Source organism: Bemisia tabaci, chromosome 1 (assembly GCF_918797505.1).
Source record: "Bemisia tabaci chromosome 1, PGI_BMITA_v3".
Taxonomy (NCBI): Eukaryota; Metazoa; Arthropoda; class Insecta; order Hemiptera; family Aleyrodidae; genus Bemisia; species Bemisia tabaci.
Genome location: NC_092793.1, coordinates 61171881 through 61197168, shown reverse-complemented (window position 1 = coordinate 61197168; position 25288 = coordinate 61171881). Strand labels below are relative to the sequence as shown.

The 25288-nt window shown below is 41.4% G+C and overlaps 1 protein-coding gene across 3 annotated transcripts in view; it reads right to left on the bottom strand.

The window, feature by feature from the left end:
* The window catches only part of Shaw (Shaker cognate w), a 449043-nt gene that overhangs the window by 23081 nt on the left and 400674 nt on the right, over nucleotides 1-25288 (bottom strand). Inside the window, exon 7 of one of the 3 annotated variants that reach the window (XM_019049484.2) lies at nucleotides 23475-23568. The exons of the other annotated variants lie outside the window; for them this stretch is intronic. Within the exon in view, the coding sequence (XP_018905029.1) occupies nucleotides 23501-23568 (68 nt within the window). The 3' untranslated portion in view covers nucleotides 23475-23500. The remainder of the gene's footprint in view (nucleotides 1-23474; nucleotides 23569-25288) is intronic. 3 annotated transcript variants of the gene reach the window in all.

The window sequence follows — 25288 nt, the reverse complement described above, 5'->3', positions numbered from 1 at the left end:
TGTTGGGTGAATTATACCTTTCCCCTTCTGCAACGAATGTCCACGAATTGCGACGAATCATGTCAAAGGCTGGCAGTCACGCTTCCAACCATAGAGTACACAGAGTCGTTATGAAAGTGAAAAAGCTGGCGCCACTTTTAAGCATTTTCCAGGTTTCTGGGTCCCGAATTCCGAGATTCTTGTGTGCCGCCGCGTCACTTTTTCGATACCTAGTCGATTGTTTTCGAGATACACGGGGACCCGGATACCCGATGTAAACAAAGACGATAGGAATTACTGCTTATTCCACACCGCCATTTTGAATGAATCTAACATTTATCGAAAAAAAGACCGAAGCTCGGCGCACACCGGGCTCGGAACTCGTCGAGCAGAACATGGAGCCAACTCTCCCATTGACATTACGACTAGATGTACTCTGTTTCCAAAGCATGATGGCAACTCATCAAAATTTCTAGATGCTGTGACAAAGGATCAGCATGACTCGATAAACCAGATTGTGTCGATTCTGGTTGGTCATCCCAGGGCCGGATTTACCTACTTGCTGCCCATAGGCCGCCTGTATTTAGCCGCCCCCTTCTCATTCGTTTTGAAACATCAATAAAAACCACCAAGTGAACGTGCCGGAGGGGAAAGGGAGGGGCGCATAACGCGAGTTTACTCGTGTTGGACACATTTTTGCAAAAGCCCTGTCAACACTACTAGCAAAAGTTCACGGAACTTTGCGCGAAAGTTAAGTTCCGTAAACCTATCTCTGTGTGAACAGGGCCTTCCATTTGTAAGAAATGAACGTAAAAATTATGCAAGAACAAACATAAATGTGGTTTAATAATTTTAACCTCCGCCGCCGCGCCGCACTGAGTTTGGCGCAATGCGTGAAGTATTCCTACGGTCTTGTAGGCGCTATGCGTCTCACGCCGACCGCCGCTGACCGCACTGTGTTTGACGCAATGCGTGAAGTATTCAAGAAGTCTAGTAGGCGCTATGCGTCTCACGCTGACCGCACTGTTTTTGACGCAATGCGGGAAGTATTCATGCGGTCTTGTAGGCGCTGTGTTTCACATCAACCGCTGCTGACCGCACTAAGTTTAACGCAATGCGTGAAGTATTCATGCAGTCTTGCAGGTGCTAATATGTGTTACATGCCGATTTGCCGATATTTTCGGTAGATTTGTGGGGAAAATTAGCGGAAAAGATTGAGACAGGAATAGCGATTAACCGAAGGTTTGATGCTTGGAAAAATTGTTTTTCAATTAAATCGATTAGAACGTTTACAGCTATGATTACATCACAGTTATAGGAAGCATTCATGAGCCCAATTGTATGTGAATGTGTGCTCGGAGCGGAAAACAAACAAACCCATTTAAGAGACTCTGATTGCTTGAAACGACGAGTGGATTGTTACAAGCTCTTCCCACAGCCCACTATCCCATTGTGGCAGACCGGCGCCCTGAAGAGGTCGTACAAAAGAGGTCCAAATATTTCCCTCAGCCCTCAGATCACATATTGAGCGAACATTGAGGGGACAGTGCAAACAACGAGTCTAAGTCGACATTACCGGCAAGTTTGACAGGTTGAGCGATATTTGTATATTTTACACAGGCTCCACTCGAGAGTTTCTCTAATTTTCAGCACGACCTGGCAGTTGACTGGCGCCGGACTCGGATTGTACCACCGCACCGTGAGTCTCTGTCATCGCCGACGAGGTTCTTGCATTCCCTCAGAGACCTTCACCTTATGAAAGTGGTGGTAGCAAGCTTTGGCTTTGGATTAAGGCGTGAGATTTTTAGGCTAGATTATTTTAAATCAGTGCCAAGAATGGATTTAATGAGAAAACAATTTTTCTAAGCATCAAACGTTCCTTTTATCGATGTTCCTGTCTCAATCTTTCCCGTTACTTTTTCCCGCAAATTAATCTCCCGAAAATATCCGTCAAATCTTCATGTCACGATGTCATTACCAGAGAAACAACTTAAAAAGGGACTAAGGCCGCAAATAATAAAAAGAAACATGTGTTTCTTTTTATTATTTGCGGCCTTAGTCCCGTTTTAAGTTGTTTCTCTGCTAGTGTTTTGGACCGATCAAGTTGTTTTTTCTAATGTCATTACTGTGGCGAATGAATAAACATTACTATTAGGTTTCTTCTGCGGTTCTAGAAATCTTGCGTGGATCTTGGCTGATTCTTACTGAGATAAATATTCTTCTGCACAAAAAAATAAATGCTTCAAATGCTACGTATATAATCATACTAAAATAAGCTAGTGTGTTTATGTCGGCGGAACTGGAAACAAATATACAAAATGCAATTTTTGAATCAATTCGCATTTTAAATTTTAAAAAATAAAATGTCTGATAAAATGATTAAATTGGAAAAAGTATCAGTTTAAAACTTCTCTACCAAAATTAAATATGCAAAATTTACTTATGATTTTGAAAATTATTATTTCGACTGATGCTGACTCGAGTCAGATGGAAAGACAGTAAGAGCATGCTCTTGAATAGATTATGACCGAGTTTGCGATTTACCAAAGAGTGACGACATAATTGTGGAGCTCTGTATAGGCGCGATGATTAGAATACTTGTTGAAAAGTTAGGGTACGGTCTTATAGGCTTCGGTGACAAAACAAATGTAAGAGCACTCGAAGGGAGGAAAACATTTAGCGAAGTACTCAAACGTATAAAGGGAGCCACTTGGCTACTTGGCCACTTGATTCGAGGCAGATAAAACTGCAGGATGGTGCAAACCTTCGGCGTCGAGTGGCTTGTGTTCTGTTCACGTTCGATACACCGCTCTCCAGCGCTGAGAGGATCTCCCATTGTTAGCAGACTCATCAACCAGCTTTGCCGTGTCCCCCCAAAATCCCTCTCTTCATCCCTTCTAGCATCCTCCGAACACCGCTTAGCTAACTTGAAGCGTGCAGAATAAAACGGCACCAATTTACTATTTCCAAATTTAACGATATAAAACAAACTAAGAGGAGGTCGAAGCGAGCTTATAGTAACAATATTTATAACAGTAAACATTTTTCCGGACATTAAATTTTAGACAGGAGTTAAAGAAGCCTCTATGCGAGCTCAAAACTATCCTTAACTTATTGATTTTTCAGCAAGTCTTCGTGCTTGGTTATCTTCCGCCAAACAGTGCTCTTAAGCCACATTACAACGTAGCGAGTAAAATGTATACAATCTTTATTTAGTTGAAAGTCGTAGAATACAATTTCAGCATCAGAATTCAGCCTGATACCTCGTTATTTTTGCGGTTATTAGGACTAAAAAAACCTACAAAATTCTGAAGTCACATTGCTAACGTCCTGCAAAATCTAACCATCTTCCTATACATTAGGGAAGGCATCTCAATGTACATTTCGACCGCGTTAAACAGAGAGGAACCAAGCCACATCAGCTACTGCCAAATTTAACAGGGGAATTTGATTTTTTACGGGAGAGCGTTTGTGCGGATTCCTTTGAAAATTTTAAGGAATTTGCTGTGGAGAAAATTCATAGAAATTTGCACAAACATCCGTACAACCGTTTTCATGTAAAAAATTAAATTGCCCGATCAATTTTGGCAATAGCTGATGTAGCTTGGCTCCTTTCTGTTTAACGCGGTCTACTTGTTCTCATACCCACCCGGCGAAGAAACGCTGGAAAGGGGAGGGGGGGGGGGGGGGTTGGCGCCCCGATGAATGCTCATTAAATCCAAGAAGAAAAATGGAGAATTCGAAAAGAGGCCAGTGATCACCTAAAATGATAAAACCAATAAGGGAAATCTGATGATTGCTCCGCCTCCGTTAATTAAACGAAATTTGGTTCATCGAGTGATAACTCGGCACAAAAGCACAAAAACCCGCGCTGGTATCGTGGACTTGTGCCGCGGAAGGGAAGAAAAGCGAGAGATATTGCGAATCAAGGCGTCCTGAGCAAAACTCTTTGCGTGCGGGGGGCGGGAGGAGGGGGGGTAGCAATGATGTCGAGGGACGGGGAAAAAACACGGGAGATTCCCCGTGACACTTGTCCGTTAACTTTGAAAGTAATTAGTGAAGTCGAATGCAGGTGCTTAATTAACAACATTAAACTACCGGTCCGCCCCCGCTCATGAGTTTTTCTTGCCCTTTCCGGCGGAGCCCCCCCCCCCCGCCCTACCGCCGCCTCTCTCGCACTCCTTGCTTTCTGTCTTTGCTCTGTTTCAAAACGCACTGGTACATCTCCCCGTGCAAAACTGTACCTCAAATCAAGCCCATAGAGAAAAAAAGGAGGTGTTTGCAACTTGAGGTTTGTTTACCCTATGACGTAGGTCGGTACAACCTGGCCGGCGAAATTCGGAATTCGAAGTATGAAAAACGGACCAAAATGTCCCATTTTTTGCTTACATCAACTTATGATATAATTTCAAGCACTTTTTATAGAATGACTTTTTTCCATAAATTACACCATATCCAAGAAAATCGATGATAAAAGTCGTTGTGACCTACGTCATCGAAAAAATTCCAAGACGCCCGAAATGCAAACACCTCCTTTTTTTTCTCTATGAATCAAGCCGAGGTGCCCATCAGTAAATATCATGATGTGTTACTCGGCAAGATCTTTCCCTTTTTTTCTGCTGGTTTATTGGCTTATATTCCGTCCGGACCTACAGTCATCGATTGAATAGATTTATTGTCCGTAGACATCAAGAGATTCAGGCAAATCCGAACTCCAGGCTTTTCAAATTTTCAGGGATTAAGACCGAGTAGAATTTGTTCCAGCAGATCCACACCACACTGTCGTCAGTTCCGTGAAAATATGAGGCCACCGCGGCACCGGGATTCAAACCCGGGACCTTGAGTCAGACGCGCTGACCACTAGGCCAACCCAGCCGGCAGAGCTATCCCTTTGATCTGGGCTGTTCAAAACGCGAACTACTCGGTGCATTTGTAATTTATTTATAACAAGTATTTTTGTTTCTTCGTATGAATAAAATTTGTCTACAGAAATGTTACATCAATCTTGAAATACTATCCTGAGGATTGAGTTTTACCATTTCTACTTGTTATACACTTTGACTTCATGGGGTAGATAAAATTGATTGTATAGAGGGTTGGTTTTTCTGAATGCTTCATAATACCTCCATGCTCTGAACCTTTGAATTATTGACGATTGATTCAATCCCTATGTAAATTTACTTCACATTTCTGGTTACAGTAAAAGAGTCTCTCAATTTTGAAGCAGAAATCGCAGCACGGGGGAAAATTCCTGGTTAGATGTAGTAATGAATTTCAGTTCCCAGAACCGAACCCTTGATAAACCGAACTGAAGTCCCGCGGTTTTGCGAACCGCGCGGAGGTTGGTTCGCAAGACTGAGGGTTGAGTCTCACTGGAAAAAAAAAAAAAAAAAAAAAAAAAAAAAAAAAAAAAAAAAAAAAAAAACACATTGGATCCAGAGTCCAGACTCTTGAAAACATTGACAAGAAAACGGACTCTTGATCAAATCAGATTTAAGCTTAAATCAAAAGGAAATCCGCTCAAATTATGAGGCTTGGTTCTTGGTTTAATCTTAAATCTGATTGAATCGAGTATTTTTTCTTGTCGACGTTTTTAAGAGTCTGGACTCTAGATCCCATGTGTTTTTTCTCCAGTGCTCGCAAACCAAAGAGCAGCTACCCAAGAAGCAGTGATCGCGACAAATTACAATTTGATCGGAGAATGTATCGCGATTGCGCCAAACCCAGCGCTGGTCGGTGCGACACGCATGTTGGCGCCTACAAGAGTACGGGAATACTTCACGCATTGCGCCACACACTTTAATTTCGTGACGCAATGCCCGAGGTAAGGCGTGCCCACTCGAGTATGTGCATTTCAGGAGAGTGTATCGCCACTTTGTCGAGGTCGATTTATTGTAATAATATCGGATAAAAAATTGCGAGTTCGTCGCATATACCTGCGGTAAAATCGCGATTTTATCGACGGCGATTTATTGTAAAGTTAGCGAACAAAAGTTTGAGACAAATTGAGATGAAGTTCCGATTTGGTCGAACGCGATTTTACAGAGACAAAATTGCGAAGTATTGAGGACAAATCGCTCGGATGTTGACGATCCTTGCGATTTTATCGCCAAAGAATCGTAAAAAATCTCAACTTAATTTGAAATATCGTGATCTTCCCGTTCAAAATTGCCCCTGGGGTGCTGGACCTGTAAACGGTACCAGAGGCGAGGCGTAAATGCTCGAGTATCGATATTTCCCCATTTGAAGCTGTGGTAGAGAATCGATTATAAAGGCGTTTGGTGCGAACACCCCGTTTATCGATCTTTTCCTGGTGGGTTTAAATGGCAGATCAATCGATCAGTCGCAGAGCACGTCACGCCTGCGATCGGTGCGTAAGGTCGAAGTCTCCGGTGAGCATGTGAACTTACCGCAACCCAGCGTAACGGAAACATTTGAGGAATCCGTCGGCAAGAAAGGGGTTGCTGGAGGTGGGAGGGGTGGAATGAGGGGGCGAGCGCGCACGAGGTAGAAAAAAACGCAACAAAGTTGGTTTAATGGGTTGATCTCATTGCGCCGTAAAAGCGGGGAACAGGAGGCGGCCGTGATGACTGGAGGCGCTAATGGAAAGGATCACTAGGTCAATTCTAGACCATAAAAAAGTAATGGCCTCCGATCTTGGTCCTCGATTTCTCGATTCAGGCTCGGCTCAGCCTATTCCAATTTGTTTCGCCGCAGCCGCTCACATCGTTTAATATTTACACTCTCTATTTACTTATTTATTCATTTTTTTATTTATTTATGTCTCTGTTATGACACCTCTTTATTTTCGCCGCTTTTTCAGGCAGACTGGGGGATATAGTGGAAATAAAGCAATAACATGGTGTTATTAGAATTTTTACTGCCCTTTTGTATTGATCTTTCGGCGCGTTCCAGTTTCAAATACTTGGCTATGATATCCGCTTACTTCCCGGAACTGTTGTGGATTTTAAGAGATCTGTTTTTTAATCGATTCCTAAATACAAATAGAGCGGGATCAAAATTCATGATCAAAAGCGCATCTTAATGAAAATATTTATTTGGCGGATCGATTGACGTATTGGGTTCGGAAAATGTTTACTTCAAGCATTAAAAAAGTATTACCTATTATCTAATTTTTATCCTTTGATACTTTCATTGATTTGTATGAAATTGTTTCCAAGTAGAAAGGTTTTGAGCTTGCCTAATTTTTCAAGGGCTTTCCTGACTTTCCTGAGAACCCTGTTCCAGCAATTTTTGCACCCCTCGAGTGCTTTAAAACTCATAAAAATACATGTGCACCATATCTTATATGAGGCTTAGAGTAATATGTCTTCGTCGCTCAGTTCCATCCAATTCGCTGAAAACAATCGCTTTATTTTGTTGTAATTTCCTCAGGTTAGGAGCATTTGGAAAATACTCTGATTATTATATCTTTAATGTTCTTTTTATTAAATTTGAACTTCTATTATATTTTTCAACAGTTAAAAAATCAATATCATTGCTTGAAAATTTCACTAGAACTTGTTTTCCCAGAGAATAAAAACAGCAAAAGTTACCTAAAAATTTACATTAAGTAGTTTCCTATTCAAGAAATAACGTATGATTGACAGTCTGCAATGTCGCTGACCAAGATGTATAGTTTTGGAGTTACACATTGAGTTGTCGATTCCTCGTAGCAAGATACCAATGTAGGTAATCATAATCCAACCATCTAAGTTTAAACAAGTTGGAAAACCTAAGAGAAGCTGAACCCTTTCAGGACTGAGAGATACTGACTCTTCTTGCAAAAATGATCAAATCTGATGTTTTTTTGCCTCTTTCAGCGTCACCAGAAAAAAGTCCTAAACTACAGACAGAGATAACACTACACATGAAAAAAGGAAGTTGTTCAATGAAAATTCAACTCCCATCACTGAAGATGCAATAAACAAAAACGGTCACTCATGGCGACAGCGGTTATCTGGAAAAAGTGTGCGAATTCATGAGTCACACAAAAGATGTGCACCGTAGCAATTACAGATTCCCCATTGAATTGATCCAAAAGGGTCAAAAAGGTAAAAACCTTTTAATGCTGGAGAATGGCCATGCCACCACACCTAAAAATAATGATGCAGAAGGAACTTGCCAAGTGAATGAAATCAATTCTGACAATGGTATTAGAAATATTGATGATAAAATCGAGACTGAGCAAAATGGTTCCACCTATACTGGAGGTTGAGCAAAACGTAAGTGTGGAACAATTAGTTAAGAACCACCTCCACAAGAACATTCATTGGCAACATCATTTAAATGAAGAAGAGCTTAGAAGTTGTTATCAATGAAGACAGCATTGTACCGAAGAAAGTTCCATCACTGACGATGAAATACGTCGGCAATATTAATCGGCTTTTTTTTAATTTAGCTGCTTTTTAGAAAATAATTTTGCCCAATTTTAGTGCAATTTAGAATTAGTTTTGATCTCCCTCGTGGCAAATCGTCCCCTAACCATGCTCCATTCGAACGAGTTTTGCCTCCTCCCCCCCCCCCCAATCCGCTGAAACGACGCTCCTGTTAAGGGTGTTTTTGTGCAGTTTATTTACTTTCTTGCTAGGGTGTTCTAATAATACTTTGAGTTTATACTTCCACTTCAGTTTACACTTATTGTAAATTTCTGTTACTTATGCTGCACATAGCTTGAATCTTTCCAGCTCTATTCGTCTTACTACGGTCATTGAGAGGTAAAAAAAGATGATCAGAATAGTAATCGTGGTACTATTTTGATCATTTTAATATACAGTACTACGCGATCAAAAATGTTTGAATCATTGAGAAGCATGAGAAGCGGTTAAATTGTTTTTTTTTCCGTACTAATACCCATCCGAGAGTATAACACCGTGAGAAAATATTTATCATTTAACCGTCTCAGTAATTAAATGTAATCGGAACTAAACATAAATTGATAACGGTAATAAAAAAGTGAGATAACTTCTTTGAAGGTCTATCACAATGTGATAGTTGCATGTACTATTTTAGAATCGAAGATAGTTCCAACTTTTCCAAGACGTATTCCTCTAAAAAAAATGCGAGCGTCCGGGGTAGAAGGGATCTGAGTCTACGGGAGGAACATTCTCGGTAGAGTGACTTATATGGAGCGGCCCAGGTCGTAAAATCGTATTTTAAGATTTTTATAGAAACAACTCTCTATCGTGTCCTTTTGTGTTATTGAGCCGTCGCGTTACTATAATGCGCGTTGTGATATCACATACCTTTCGAGTTATTTGCGATTGGCTAAGTTCGTCATTTTATTCATAAAGAGGGCAACGCTGCATTATATACTTTATGCTCTGTGCATGGGAAAATGACATTCGAGGTTTTTCGAAGCGTTCACTTCTACCTACAGAGCAATCCCTGTTTAGTTTGAGAATTTTGCGCGTTTCTTGTCCCGAAAAGTCCTTTAAACACACCACCAATGACATAATCTTGAGTAATGGCTAACTAAGGCCTCTTTTCCGTAGTTTGTAATGAATGGAGTTGCAATGAGATTAACGCCCTTTTACGTTGCCCAGTTTCACACCGTAACTTGTCGACAGTTCAAATGTCCAGCTTGGCGGATATTTCGATTACACTTGGGAGTCCAAGATAAAAAAGAAGAATACAAGAAGAACCAAGTACATGAACCGTAACGACGGAGAAACTACCAGACCACGTATTTCATTCGGGGTGTTTAGAAATCTCCGTTCCTATTTTATTTCTTTAAAAGAGAACTAATCAACATCATTCTTTGGACTTTTTTTCGCGGTTCGCCTGACCCAGAGACAATAAATCACAGAAGTTTTTAAGAATGGACGTTTAGTAGCTCCCATCAAAAAAGTGAAGTACAGAAGGGAGTCTGCAACGGTGCAAAGCGAGATACGTGGTTTGGTAGTCTCGCCACCGATAAGGATTCTTCCTCATTTCCAATCAATTGTTGAGATCGTCACGGAGGTGAGGCCTGCGGGGGGGGGGGGGGGTGAAAATGGGGCTTAGGGCCGGTATAGGGCTTAGTCAGTATTTTTGAGACTGCAGTGAGAATGGCTCCTCCGGAATATTGCGAGTAAATATTTGGGGAGCATGAGCGCATTTGTAATCGAGAGACTTGGGCGAGCTTATTAGATAAGCCCTTTTTGGGCCGCCCGCGCCCCAGGCTCCGGCTCCGGGACAGGGATAGTCCCTTCCCGATTATTATTATTGATGCGGGCTGTCCTCGGTTTTTGCCGTCTCAAGCACGGACGGGCTGCGGTTTCAAGGGGAGGCGTGGCGCTTTCGGCCCACTACAGGTGGTTATCGCCATACCTCCGCAAACACCCCTTTAGCCGACGACTTTTTGTTCAGGTTCTCGCTCCTTTGTCTGCTGCTCCACCTTTTTCGACGGTTTTTTGCCGAGCCTCGTCTGCAGGACCCCTTCCCCCCACTCTCACTCCTACTGTCGCTGTTTCAAGCAGGAAGTGAATTAGCACTGAGGCTGAATTGGACGTATTTCTGTGAAACGGACCTAAGCGCCAATTTGAGTTCCTTTTGAGGAATTTAGAATGCCGGATAGCATGTTCTGTCAAACGGAACTAAGCGCCATGGAAATGCATTGCGAGTATAGGACGGAATGAGCCCGACGACGCAACGCCCGGTTCCGCCGCCAATCCAAGCCCCCCCTCTACCTTCCTCCCCCTATGGCGCTTAGTTCCATTTCACAGAAATACGTCCAATTATAAAATTACCTCCTTCAGAATAAAGAGTTCAAATGCTGGCGATGCCAAACTTTTGAGGTCCAACTTCTCGTCAAAAAAATGTGCCAAATGCAACAAAACTATAAAAGAAAAAAATTAAAGACGAGTGTAATCCGCAGGGTGAAAAAAACATTCCGTTCTGCAGCGGATATTTCCTCTAATTTTTCAACACCTATAGAATTTTACCAGACCGATAATTTTATGGACAATTGAATGAGGGATACGTGGTTGTTTAACATACATCTACCTCAAACTCGTATTTCTGAGCCTTTGAGCTATGCTATACCTAGATTACTGTAGTGTATAAGAAATGAGAAAAAAAGGGATGGACCTACGAATTTGTATCAAAAGATGGTTCGTTTGCATGTGAAGAACTGCTACCATGAGTAAAGATTCGCCGCATTCCCTTTGCTCCACGCATGAATGATCGTTGATCGAAGCAGGAAGTTGAGTTTAAACATAACTTCGTTGAACTCCTTGAAATCGACAGTTGATTGCAGTTTTATGATAGTCTGTTGCAATGAGCTCCTATACCGTAGCTGTTTGACAGTGTAGCAGCCCCGGCGGTTTAGAACAATTTTAAGGGGATATTCATCAGTAGCGTGGCGTGAATTGCGATATATCGATTGTTATGTCATTTAAACCTATGGTAAAGAATCGAGTATTAAGGTGTTCGCTGCGAACACCCTGTTTATCGATCCTTTCCCATAGGTTTAAATGACATAACAATCGATAAATCGCAAAGCACGCCACGCCACTGATATTCATTCGCAAAAAGAGCGAAGACTCCCGTAAGTCGGTTAGCTTAAATTTCACTTCATTCAAAGGAAGATTATCAAGGATTTTCAACGTAAACAAAAATTGTGCCAAATGCATCGAAACTATAAAAAGAAAAAATTAAAGGTGAGTGAAATACGGAAATAAAAAAAAAAAAAAAAACATTCCGTTATGCAGCGGATACTTCCTCTAATTTTTCAGCAAGCCCTATTGGAGTTCGGAATCTCTTTGTTGATACCGTTAGGTTGTTGTGCTGCAATTCTTCATTGTCCCTCGCTCGATGGCCTGCGCGTGGAATGTGGATAGTGGGTATGCCACCCGCCGACTTTGCATGGATACCGGAGAGTGCGATTTACTTTGTGACAGCGCCTTCAAACTCCCATTCGACAATAACCGCTCAAATAGTTGCTGAATAGTTACGAGAAGTTGCGGAGCGTCCCTCCGCATACTTGACGGGATTTCGTCTTTCTGTTTGTTTGAACCCTTCAGCAACTCTTTCCCACATCCTTCCCTCTCCCTCACCCCCCCCCCCCCAAAAAAAAAAGAAACACTGCGAAGATGAAACAATGAGTCTCCTGCGCACGAGAGATTTAGCCGATTGAGCACGCTTTGACTTGGGTAAAGTCACGCGAAAATCACGTTGAGCTCATCAAACATGTCTACAGTCTACTTCTGAATGCACAATTTGCGGAGGGCGTAAGAATCGCGTTTTCAAAAACTGCGTTCGCGGGCAGCTTTTGTTCTTAACGACCGGCAATCAGGTTTGCTCGGGGGAGGGGGGGGGGGGTGAGAAAATCTACACTACGTAATCAAATAAGCTCGCAAACTGCTACACATCTTCTTTACGCACGATTTCAATAACTGTAAAGTAATTGTCTCTACAAAAAAAGAAAATTAGGAGAAATGAACGCTTGAAAACGATTGAAATCATACGAAAGAAGCTCTTTAAGTGTTTATTAAGGTTAGGTTTTCTTACGCCTCGCTCTAAGCAAATCTAATCTCGGAGACCACGGAAAACAGCCAGCAGACGTAGAGAATTGGAAAGCGCGTTACGGACTACACAAATTGTGTACTTAGGGGTAAATTAATTTTAGCCATTTCTGGTGTGCTGAACGTGATTTTAGTGCAATTTTACCGATGATGAGTGTACTCAGTAAAATGTCTACTCGTGTAAATACTCATTGAACAAATAAGGATAGCAACCAAATAAAGTAACTATGAGTCAGATGCGATGGTAACAGAATCGTGTTTTGATGCTTGATTCTTGTAGATCAGCTAAAAATAATTAGATCTACCCGAACAGTGATTTTCTACGTTCAAAATTAACCGAGACATCGCCCCTTAAAAAGTCGCGTTTTGGACGTCAGCAGCCGCAGTGGTGACACCCTTGGTTTTTTCCAACTTTCTTTCATTAGTCGGCGTGACGCACATTTGCACTGGGTGCTCAACGTGAAACTCGGACGAAACCAGGTAGAAGAAACCAAAGGTGTCACTACCGCGGTGGATGACGTCCAAAAACTCGACTCAAGGGGAGATATTTCGGTCGATATTGAACGTAGAAAGTTGCTGTTTAGACAGGTCTTTTTATTTTTAGCTCATATCCAAGAATCAAGCATCAAAACACGATTCTGTGACCAGCGCGACTGACCAAATGAGAAGAACTTGACAAGGAGTTTGCTTAGGCCGCGATATTATCCTCTTCTCCCAGATATATATTTATTTCACAAGTACGAACTTCCACTCGAAAATGAGGAACACATCCGATGGAGGAGAGCACGTGGGGCATGATGAGGTAAACGGAATTTTCATTTCGGAAAGGGGGGAGTTTGAAGTACCAACAAAGCGAAAGCGAGGTAGTTGAACTGAGGAACGGGACAGCTTACGACGGTTCATCCCAATTACGCACTGACAGGGTTGCAAGGTTTCATTTCATTGGACAATACAGCGCCCCCGAGCTAGAGCTAGGCTCGGTATGATTTATCGAGACTTTTTTAACCTAAGGGTTGACAGGATAAGGATTAAAGCACAACAAAATTGAAGCGCTGGGTGCAGAATGGGCATTTCTTAGTTGCGGCGTCTTTAAATCTCCACTGAAGTCTCAGCCACTATGATTGAAGAATATCGACGGTGAAACTACCAAACCACGTATCTCGGTTGCGGTGTTAAAAAATGTCCGCTCTAATTTCATTTTTCGAGAGAGGACAAACCAATATCGTTCCTTGAATTTTCACTGAGTTTTCTTCGCTCGGAGCAGGAAAACTACGGAGGTTTTAAAGGACTGACGTTGAGAAGTTTCCCATTTGAAAAATAAAGTATGACAGGTAGTTGCAACGTTGCAAACCAAGATACGTAGTCTGGTAGTTTCGCTGTCGATATGTATATAATCCGCTTAAACTTTTACTGAGTGTGTTCTATGGTTTTACGATGCTGAAAACTAGAAATTTCAAAAAACCCACGCAATAGTTTCGTCTCTAAAAGATAAATTAGCAGTGAAGATTCTGCTTTCAGGACTTTATGTCCTCCTACCTTTCGTCTTACCTAATTTAATATAAGAGATCTCAGAGCATCGGCATTTTGATGGCCCCGTAAAGCGTATGTGGTGTGAATTATTTTTGGAGTCACTTCTGAAGCCCAATAAGGATGACTATTTGAAACGTGTCAAGCAATGCTCTCCGCTAATAGAAGGACCTAGTTTGACGAACTCATTCGGTAAGCTGTTCAATGCAATATAAATCGGACATCTTTTGCCAAATATATTATGTGTTCCATGCCCTTGATAGATATTGAATGCTCAAAAGAATCTTCCCAAACTCATCAGTGCAATTCTTTGCTGACAAAATAAAAGCTGTCTCTTTACTTAAAACTTTTTCTCCGATGTAGGTCTCTTTTACACGGATGAAAATTTACTAGCAAGAGCCTCGGCTTCTTGTTTTCATTGAATTTTCGATTGGTAGACTCTTTATTGGGATACTTTAGTCTACACTCTGCATGAATCGTTTCATCAATTTTATCCAGCCATTCTTCAAACTTATTATCTCTCTCCTGTGTCTACAGTATCTTTCAAATCTAATACTGCATTATCGTTTCTAATTTCGCTAAACATCGCCAGTCGGCGAGAAACGCATGGTGTCTACAAGAGTGCAGTAATACTTCACGCATTGCGCCAAACACAATGCGATCGCTGGTCGGTGCGACACGCATATTAGCGCCTGCGAGAGTGCAGTAATACTTCACGCATTGCGCCAAACACGATGCGGTCGCTGGTCGGTGCGACACGCATATTAGCGCCTGCAAGAGTGCAGGAATACTTCACGCGTTGCGCCACACATGCAAATGACAAGACGCAATGCGCGAGAAGAGGCTTGGACATTCGAGCGTACTGTACATGCATTTCTGGACTACATGCGTCTCGTCGCTACATACTAAGCGATGGAAAGGCCGGCTGCACTGGAAGAAAAAAGTCTGCCACGGTCAAGCCGTCTCGGAATCTTGAGAAAAAATCAGCTTGATTCAAGAATTTTTATCTTAAAACAAGCAAATTATTGCTAAATTCAAGATTCGAGATTCTTAATTGCTGCTACCTTATAGCTTGGATCACCTGCTAGCTTGATTTAAGCAGCACAAAAATCTTGAGTCAAACCTGCTGAGTCTTACATCAAGCCACCATGGCTGCTAATTCTAAGAAGTTGTTTCTTAATTCAAGATAATGTATACTCGATTCAAGATTCCTGGTTTCAAGCATGACACGAATCTTGGAAATAGCTGAAAAAATTAGACTTAAATTAAGTTTGCAGCCAACTTCTTGAATTAAGTTTCCATTGGATTGTAACCACTCCGCCTTCATTTTGACACGGGCATTAAGTTATACATTCCTACATTCTCAAATCATTCCAGGATATCTCCAAAAGCCGCGCATTTTAACATTGCTGCAAATCGAGAACAAAACGCACGACGACTTCAACATGATCCATGTCGAAGAATCAGTAACGTTTTATCCCTACGTTACAGAATTTTATGAAAAAAGAATAAAACTTTCAGTATTTAGTATTGGATCCGAGCATTAAACGAAAAATAATTAAGATTCCGCCGGGTAGCTAATTTTAAGCAGCACGGTCATGCTTATTTCAAGCTACACGTTTCTTGGCGGCAAATTTAAGATTTTTTCCAGCTTGCTTCAAGCTGATTTTGATTTGTTTCAAGCTACTTTTTTTCCAGTGTGAGGACCCAAGTAGCAGTGATCGCGATAAGTTGACCGGAGAATGTATCGCGATTTTATCGACGTCGGTTTATTGCAATATTATCGAATAAAAAATTGCGATGAAGCGATTTCATTGATGGCGGTTTATTGCGATACTATCGAATAAAGAGTCGCGATGAATTGAGATAAAATTCCGGCTTTATCGAACACGGTTGTCCGGGGATGAAATTGCGACAAGATCGGCGGTAATCGCTCAGATTTTGACGGTCCTTGCGATTTCATCACCGAAAAATCTGTAAAAATTGCGCAACTTAATTTTAAAAAAAAAAAAAAAAACGCGATTTTATTATTCCACGGACAAATGCTACTAAAGGACCGGGCCATGGTCATAGGACGATCGAGATGAGCCACCGTGGGCGATAAAATCTCGGCTCGGTCCGTGCGGGCAAGGAGGAGTGGTTTTGGGCAGTAGCCGCGTCCAGTTAAAGCTTGTTTCGGAGAAATCAATTGAGCGAAATGAGAATTTATGGGGATTTTACTTTACTTCATCCGTCGACCGCGGCGAAGGCGCGACTGTTGCTCCGTCGTCCTCCGTCCTACCGGCTCAAAGAGATTTAACGTCACTGTCCGGCAGCCCACCCTCCGGCACCCACCTTTATCTTCTTCACTCCCGCCGAGGCACCGAATCCCCCGTCTTAGGGAAAAATCCCGTATCAACATTCGGACATTGCCAATTTTCCCCTCATGATATTGTTATTTCTTCGGAGAGTTCTGAACGTTGGTCCGTAAAATTTAGAGGTATTATAAGTTGAACTTTGAATGGAACCATCTGAAAATTTGAAGGAAAATATTCCCATGCTTTCCTAAAGATGGATCATATTCGACAGTGGTTCGGTGTATCGTTTGGTTCAAAACAATACAGCATAACCTCAAATCAATACAACTCGTAAATCCGGCACCGCTATCAGTACACTCTCGAGGTCGATGTAATTGAGATGGACTATGAATGATTTTCTTTTAGTTTGATAGTTATAAGGGGATTCTTCTCCTCACCATCAGACGTTGCAGAAATTTTGAGCGTTCACCACGTTAGTAGTGTACGCTCTTTCCCGTCGTTTTGCACCGGGTATGTAACTAAAGTATCCATTGGTAAAGGCCCGCACTGCTCCATGGGAATCGGCGCCATTCTTCGTGGCGGGAAGCAATACCTATTTTCTCAATTTTTTTTATGTACCATTTCTGCCTTTTTCTCCTGTTTTGTCCACTTTAAATAATGCCTGTGGGTTTGTCTTGGAGAAATTAATATCGTTACATTTTAAAACTCTGCAACGCACTTTTATTTAATGACTCTTTCCAAGGATCGTTCAAATTTTTAGTCGTCGGAGATCTGAAAAAATGGGCCTGTTGCAAACTTTTGCTAGAGCAAAAATAAGAGTTGTTTCTTGTAGATAATGCCTCAAAAATCACGATGAGCGCATTGGCAAAGTCTGAAATGCACTCATAACTTCACAATCTGCGTGAGAAATTTGCGTTTTTTTAAGCTTCCCGCTTCAAAAACGATACTACGGCACAGGTGAACATTTTGTTAGAGGAGTCGCTCCATTGTCGGCGATACTCACCATGGCCGACTCTTGCGCGCAGTTCCGCGCGTAATTCGAGGAGAGTTCAAGGTCAATCAATTCGGGCGTGGAAAATATGAACGTTAACACACCGATTGTTATCTGGTCTAATCCAGTTCAGGTGTTATCTCGTCCCATCAAACGTGTTTTGGCGGATTGGCGTCGGCCATGATGATTATTGCCGACGATGGAACGACTCCTCTTACAAAACGTTCACCTGTGCCGTAGTATCGTTTTTGAAGCGGGAAGCTAAAAAAACCGCAAATTTCTTACGCAGACTGTGAAGTTATGAGTGCATTTCAGACTTTGCCGATGCGCTCATCGTGATTTTTGAGGCATTATCTATAAGAAACAACTCTTATTTTTGCTCTAGCAAAAGTTTGCAACAGGCCCATTGTTGGGTACAAAGTACCCCTTCACTAATGATCCCTACATTTTACTCTATGAAGACAAGTCATTTCTTATATGGATGTATGTTTGCTAGGTTACGCTCCACGTAGCGTCTTGCAGCGCTCTCTTCCGTCCGCTTAAAAGCACTTTTACAAATTGACGAGGTGCTACGGTGAACGCTCTCCAACGTCTTAACGTTGGAACCGTCGTCTTGTTTTATTTCCAAATATATTCATGTCATGTATTTCTTCCGCTCTGCTAATTAGTTTTCTTTCACTAGGATTCCTAGCAAGCGAGACAACTAAAGCAGAAAATAATTGGGTACCCTGACAAGCATGTAGCTTCCGAAACTATTTTGAGAAAATAAAACAAAATAGCCACATGGAATTCGATTTGCTTAAATAGCTGATGCGATACTCTCCGTTAGGGAGAAAAGTCTCCGTTCACAGATCCTACCACATAAGATAGCGTGGATATTTTGACTGTAGAAGAAACCCCTGAGTTCATACGAATGCTCGAGGAGTGCGAAAGCGAATCCGAATAAAACTTTTTGCAGGTTGTCTCGCAAAAAAGACAAGTAAATTCTGGTTGACAAGTATGAAAGTGGAGCGATCATATCAGCGTTCGGAGACACGATGACATTTTCGAGCGCAGATGGGGGGGGGGGGGGGGCATGCCGGGAGGGAGGCAAAAATCGAATGCAATAAAAGCAGAGCGAGCAAAATAAATATTTTCCCGAGGTGGGTAAGCGAAATCGGGAGGAGCGGAGTTTGGGCGCGTCAAAATAAAAGAATACGCGCGCACTTCCGAATAAATTGAAATGTAAATATTTTCGGAGGCGCCCACTTGTTGGACGGGGGGTCGGGCGCGATATTAATGGCGCCCGCTGGAAATCCATTATTTGCCATTGACAACCTGACTAACAGCTTTTTTACGCCGCACGTGGAAATCCTTGGCGGAGAAGCATATTTCCATTTCATGAGATTCTGCCCGAGTCGGCTTGGCGTTGGCTCTTGCTCTTTGCTCTCGATCCAGCCGGGATCCTCCTGCACTCTGCCGTGATTTCGATTTCAATTTCATGACCCTTTCCCCGATTCGGCGTGAAATACGCATCCCCCGGCCTCGAGGTTCAATCACAAGTTCTGCACACTTCGCAGCTTCCCCATTGCTCTTTTCCTTTTCCCAGACTTCGAACAACGCGCCGAATGCAACCACAGAACGAGAACCACCCAGTAAGGCAACCGCTGCTTTCCGTGTTGAACTTCATCTGATATGTTTGCCCCCCCAATAGCAAAAAACTGCGAATTTATGCCTCAGAATCATGGTTATCAAAATAAAGATTGCCATTTTGCGGTGTGCTGACAAACCGCCTCTTGAAATATTTCACATGACCTCAATCAAGCTGAAATCCTAGCAGAAAGAAAGAAATCCGCACAGGAAAGATAAATATAATACAATGGGAAAAACGTGTTTGACTAGAAGATTTTTGAATGCTCTCTCCTTATTTGTTCACTGGGAGCCTCAAATTTGTGAGTAGAGGCTAAGACTACTTCCTGCCGTTCTTTCCATCCTTGCCTCAAATAGAGGCGTAAAGTGAAATTAGCAAACAAGGGTTTTTATCGAGCTCTTGGAGAGAGCCAATATCGGCGCAACGTCCATTAGACTGGGACGTTCGTTCTAATCGCACAGCGCTGGGCGATATAAGGTCATTGCTGAAGAAGGAAAAGTCAATTTCTAGATGAGCCTTAAAATGCGAGTATTCTTAATGAACTCAGGGCTCTTGTGAAAATGGATAAGTTTCATAGCAGAAACAACTCCTTCGTCTTCAAATGGTTGCACTGCTCTCCACTCAGCTATTCCTTCTCGCCATTGTATTCCGACTGACGCGGCGAGGTTGGAGAAAAGATGACTGCAGCATAGTCAACATAACTTGTGATGTCTTTTCTAGAGATAATTGTACATTCCTGGCTATGCAGGCGCTACAAGGAGAATACAAAGACACATTGATCCCATAAAAAAATAGGTCACTTTCAAACGACCAAGTCAGATGTTTTCGCATTCTGTGTACTCCGCGAATCAACATTTACGTTGATATACTTTTTTCGCAGCCCCCCCCCCCCCCATGTCTCTTTAAATGCCACCAAATTTTGGGAGCCTTTGATTACTCGACTTGCTCAAATCCCTTGCGCTCTAGTGCCTTTATAAGTTTACAGGGAGAATATGGACAGCTCACCCTAACACATGCTCATGGCTTTAGGACCCAAAAATGGTGGCTTTCAATGATGAAAGGGGGGTTACTACCTAACTAATGGCGATATCACCCGCCGCGCTCGTTGCCAACCTTAATATATTCAAAATGAATTTTCTTAAATGTAGCACACAATTGGCTTTAAAATTATGTAAAAATATAATTATTCAACTACAAATATGAGCCTGAGTTGTACGTAGAGAGGAACCTTTCCTAACCTGACTAAAGAAACACTCTTTCAAAAATTTTCCGACACATACCTACAGTAAAAGCTTGCTGAAGTGAAAGGTCAAGGGACGGAGGAAAAATTCGATCTAAGTGGCTTTTCGTCTTAGTTATTTCTACGCTTAGCACGAAAAACGTCCACACAAGCGGCAACTGCGCTTAACACGACTGGAGCGGCGACTAACATAGCACTTTAAAGACATTCTTTCGTCAACATGACGTCGAAGAAACATTTGTGGGCAACAACCAAAACTTAGAAACTTTGCAAGTCTCATGGACGCTCAGAAAATTGAAACCGTCAACCATAGATTCTTCTTTCAAGTTACTGTTCTGTGCGCGATTGGAAAAGAAAAAGAAAAAAAAAAGACGGAGACAAAAAATGGGTTTATATGTTCATATTACCGAAGATGAAACAAGTTAAACATTTTTAGTAAAGAAGAGGTTTTTGATACAGTTTCAATCCCTTTCAAGTGTTCGTCTCATTCTCACTTCCTTGTGTTGGAAAAACTAAAGTTTTAAATTGATGGACATAATACGAAAGAAAATATATTTAGCAGTTGACAGAGTAGTTTGTCAATCGATGTTGGGTGATCATGTGTGCATTTCCTCTCTAAACTGCCGCACATTGGATCGAGTCAATTAAAGAGGTCGGACATACAATTTTTGACTAGAACTGCGAATTTTAATGTTTATTTCGTCACATATTAAATTTTAAGGAGTGCTTCTAGAAAAAAAATTTACGAGGAAACCAATGGTACCACTTTAAGAACCTCAAAATTGTGTAAAAACGGAGTTAGAAGCTTTTGAAGTTTCCAAAATTTGTCAACCTCTCCTATTGACTCCATCCACTGTGTGCTGGCCACTGGGAAACAACTGGCCGAGGACACGGTAAATTTGGTCATCCCGACACAGGATAAGCATATTAAGCGTTGAGCAGCAAATTTTAAGCATTCTGATGTGCTGAACTAGGTTTTCGTTTAATTTTATGTTCGGCAGTATCGCTTGTGTAAAACAGGCTCATTGGAAAACCTGGCAACTCAACAAACTTTTTTAGCCGTAAGCACTGTAAAAATGTATTGCTTTAGTCTTGAATGATTAAACAATTACAGACAGAACGCGAGACTGAAGTGCGCTCGAATCAAAGAATGTGAAACTTCCAAGAAATCGCGTAATACTTGGCAAGTACTTGTACAGCTGTTGCGACGATTTGAAATTGCCGCATTTCTTTAAAAAAAATTGTTGATTGTGTGCTAAAAATTAAACTTTTATTTAAATGACATTAATATTCGTTCATTTTGCGAAACTTGCTTCACTGATTCACGGAGATGGATCTCAAGTAAATCTCACAGTTCTCGGCCATCAGCTGCTGCTGATAGCCAGTGTTTGACACATTCAACTGGAATTTGAGATTAGTGTAAGGTTAAGCGGTAACGTATTGAGAAACATCAAATAACGGAGAAAAAATCACATTCCAAAAATATCCCTCGCTTAACATAGTGTAGTTTTTTTTTTATGTTCAATTGTTGAAAATGTGTAGCGTATCTTATTTTTTTACTCGAATACTTCTTAATGTTTTCTCTTTCATTCGAAGTTTGCAAACATTCATCTTCTTTAATGCGACCTAACCTAATTTATTTTTATGCTCAAAGCAGAGCTATTTTCAACAATTTTAATTGGTCGATTACTTTAATCTCTTCTTCTTAAAACTCTTTGATTGTCAAGACAATTAAATTTTTTACTGTAAAATCTCGCCAGCGATGGTTCTCTAATATCTATGCGCGTTAAACGTTTCTAACACATTTTAAAAAAAGTTTGAATGACCACAATTTAAAACATTTTCGATATGTTTTCAATATGTTTCAAAGACACGGTTATATAACTTGCCCGTTTCGTGTATTTGTTTTGAAAATGTGTTGGAAACGTGTCAATGATTGATCCGAGATTGAAATAATTTGAAACATTTTAAAAACATTTCATTGTGTCACTGTGCTATTAGGGTAGAGCTCCTTGCTTGTGTTTACTCAGTTTTGAAAGGCACACTATACAAATCCTTAGCAATAACGCAGAAGCAAACCAAATACCAATCTATTGGCGTACATAAAATGCATCAAATGCAGCAAAAGATGCCGAACTCAGGTGATTAGCGACATTTCACTGCAGCGCTGCACTGGCAACTAACACAGCCATGCTAGGACAAGACAGGACTCATCGAAGAGTACACCAAAGCCACATCTAATTCACACCAACACACCCATATCATCTTCATGATACATCTACATTCTTAAATACTATCACGTACACATTCACAGAAACAATCGGATTGAACATTCATAGGAAGAGTCACATCCAAGTGGCTTGTTCAAAAAGGGAAGGTGCGTTATAGAGAGAAACCAGAACCAAAAGGGTCAACTACTCGGACAAAGGTTGCTCAGTATGCATTATTCGAGAGTGGTTGTGCGAGTTTTGGTGTATTTAATATAGGGCAAAGACTAGACGGGAAATTGAGATTGTTGCATGCTCATCGCTATCCTAACTGATATATTTTTGGGTATTTTAGGACGATAAAGATCATTCTTGATATTCTACTACTACGAAGTCAGAAGACCTAATAATTGCATCGCTGCAAGGACCTGGTCCTTTTTCCAACTCTACGGAGATGGTGATTATACGAGTAAATCAATAGTTTCCTGTGTATAAAGAGCTGAGGATAGCTTTTGAAATACGTATAGGTTTACCCGACGACACAGATGGGTCTAGAAGGATACAAACGTGCTGAGGAAGGGTCTACGAATTTTTGTGATGAAAATTTATCGGGGTTTGTGTGCCGGGTGTTGAAAATATGTTAATAATAAAATGGCTTTCAGTGGGACGGAAATTTATTCGAAAACTGAAAGGCTTCAAACGACTGACCAAGGTACGAAATTGTTGAACTTAATCACTTTTCTTCCTCTGGAAGGAGCAACTACGGACACTACGTAAATGGTTCGTTGGGGGTCGCCAATTAAAAGGAGTGTTTTCATACGTACATTAAAATACATGCTAATGCAAACACCAGAAAAAATTTGGTTGCGGAAAAATTTCCAACAACGTCATTCCCATGTCTTGAAGATTGGAGAGTTGAAAAAAGGGAGGAGAAAAAAAAATGTTCATCTAGAGAAGAACTGCTCATTCGGTTGAAGAGTGGACAGAAAACAATGGAGAGATGGGAGGAAGAAGAGACAACTGGAAGGCAGCGAGACTATGGTATAACAGATAGGAAAACATCTCATTCTCATCTATAAATGACGTGATGTGAGTACCGTTGTGATTTCAAAAGCGCCCGCTTTCAAATCCCACCACCGACTGCACTTTTCGTGCCGTTCGTTTGGTAATTTGAAAGTCTGCTTTCGATTTCTGAAACAAAATCAAATGAGGAAACATAAAGAAAACATTTGATAAAATTGTGAACATAGCAAAACGGCTGTGAAATGAGCGTGAATGACTGCTGCTGGAGAAATGACCAAGCGTCTCCGAATAAAAGGTTCTTTTTTGCGTTTTTCAGTAAAATCACACCTGTACAAATTGTTGCCCCGTTCTGAAGATTCCTCGTGCACTGAAAAACAAACTCCGACCCTAGAAGCATTGCTTCCGCCTTTTACGGACTATATAGACATATCGTCCGCGTTCCGGGCTCAGTGGCCGAAAATTCCGGGCGCAGCACCCGGAGCAATCGAAGCTACGGCTCCGGCACCCGTAACTTTCGGCCTCTTAGCCGGGAACGGACGGTATATCAATACGGCCCGTAACTGTGTTTACAGTGTGAGTTTGCGGCTAAGTTCCTTTCAACCCGCCCTCACCCCACCTGAAGAAAATTAGGTTATTGTCAGTGGCGTGGCGTAAATGATCGATTATCGATATTTCCCTGGATATGGCTATGATAAAGAATCGATTATTAAGGTGTTCGCTGCGAACACCCTGTTCATCGATCCTATTCCATATAGGTTTAAATGGTAGATCAAGCGATATATCGCAAAGCACGTCATGCCACTGGTTATTTTTCGTTACGACCGGTCAATACGACGCTTTCGAAAATGCCTATTTTCTTTACGACTTGTGTGTGCGCTTTTTAGATCCACATCGGTCTTTAGTCAGCAGAACAAGCATCAAGAAGTAGCACTGACTGTTCTTCTGTATCATTGATGAAATCCGCGGGAAAGAAATGATGACAAGTGAAGTCATCCTCCCCTCCCTGCGCCATCAAGCAGGAGGTGGCGTGTCTCCGTTAGACGTAGAAATTGTACGTCTGGATGATTTGGCGATCTCCACGTGATTTTGCACGGACATAAAAAGGATGCTCGCTAAATCCAGATCCGCGATCTTCAGAGCACACTTGGCGGAGCTCCGGACATAAAAATTTCACGATCGAGAAGAGGGCGAACGGGCGGAGACGTCTGCGAAAACGGCACGTCGGGGCCTCATTTGAATGTGATTTCTCGTTCGAATGGCTCGGATCGAAAGATGCATAATTAAATCCGTCTAAATATTAGGTTTTGAGTCCCGTTTTTGTGGGCGTCGACTGCTGCGGCTCCCGGTGTTGCTACAACTCCCCCTAAAGTCTGCTTTCTTCATACTCATAAAGAAGAGAGCAGTAAAATGTCAAATTTTCGAAATCGAGTTTCCTTCAAATTCAGTTTATTGCTAAATGTTCGCCATGGTAAATTAGGCTCATTTAGGGGGTTGGGGAGGGGGTAGTTCTCTATATATTTAATAAAGAAAAGAAAAGTTAAAGAAAAAAAAATGGGCTAAGTACACGTCACAATGGGTACAGTGAAGATTAACAGATCAGTTTGTTAACAGACTAGTTAGGTTATGACAAATTTTCTTAAGTTTGATCAAATTATCTTAGGTGTTGACAAATTATCTCAAGTTTTGACAAATTAACAAAATATCTTTATCTATAAGATTAAATGTGTGGAATGATGGGATCGTCGATATATTCCTCTAAAGAGAATCGGGGACGATTCATAAGAGCCTTTAACAGAATGTAACAAAATTTTCTGGGTCCTTCAAAATTCGTCTAATCTCTTTTTCATGAAATCACTGTAATAGCTAAAACCGCAAAATTCATCTTAAA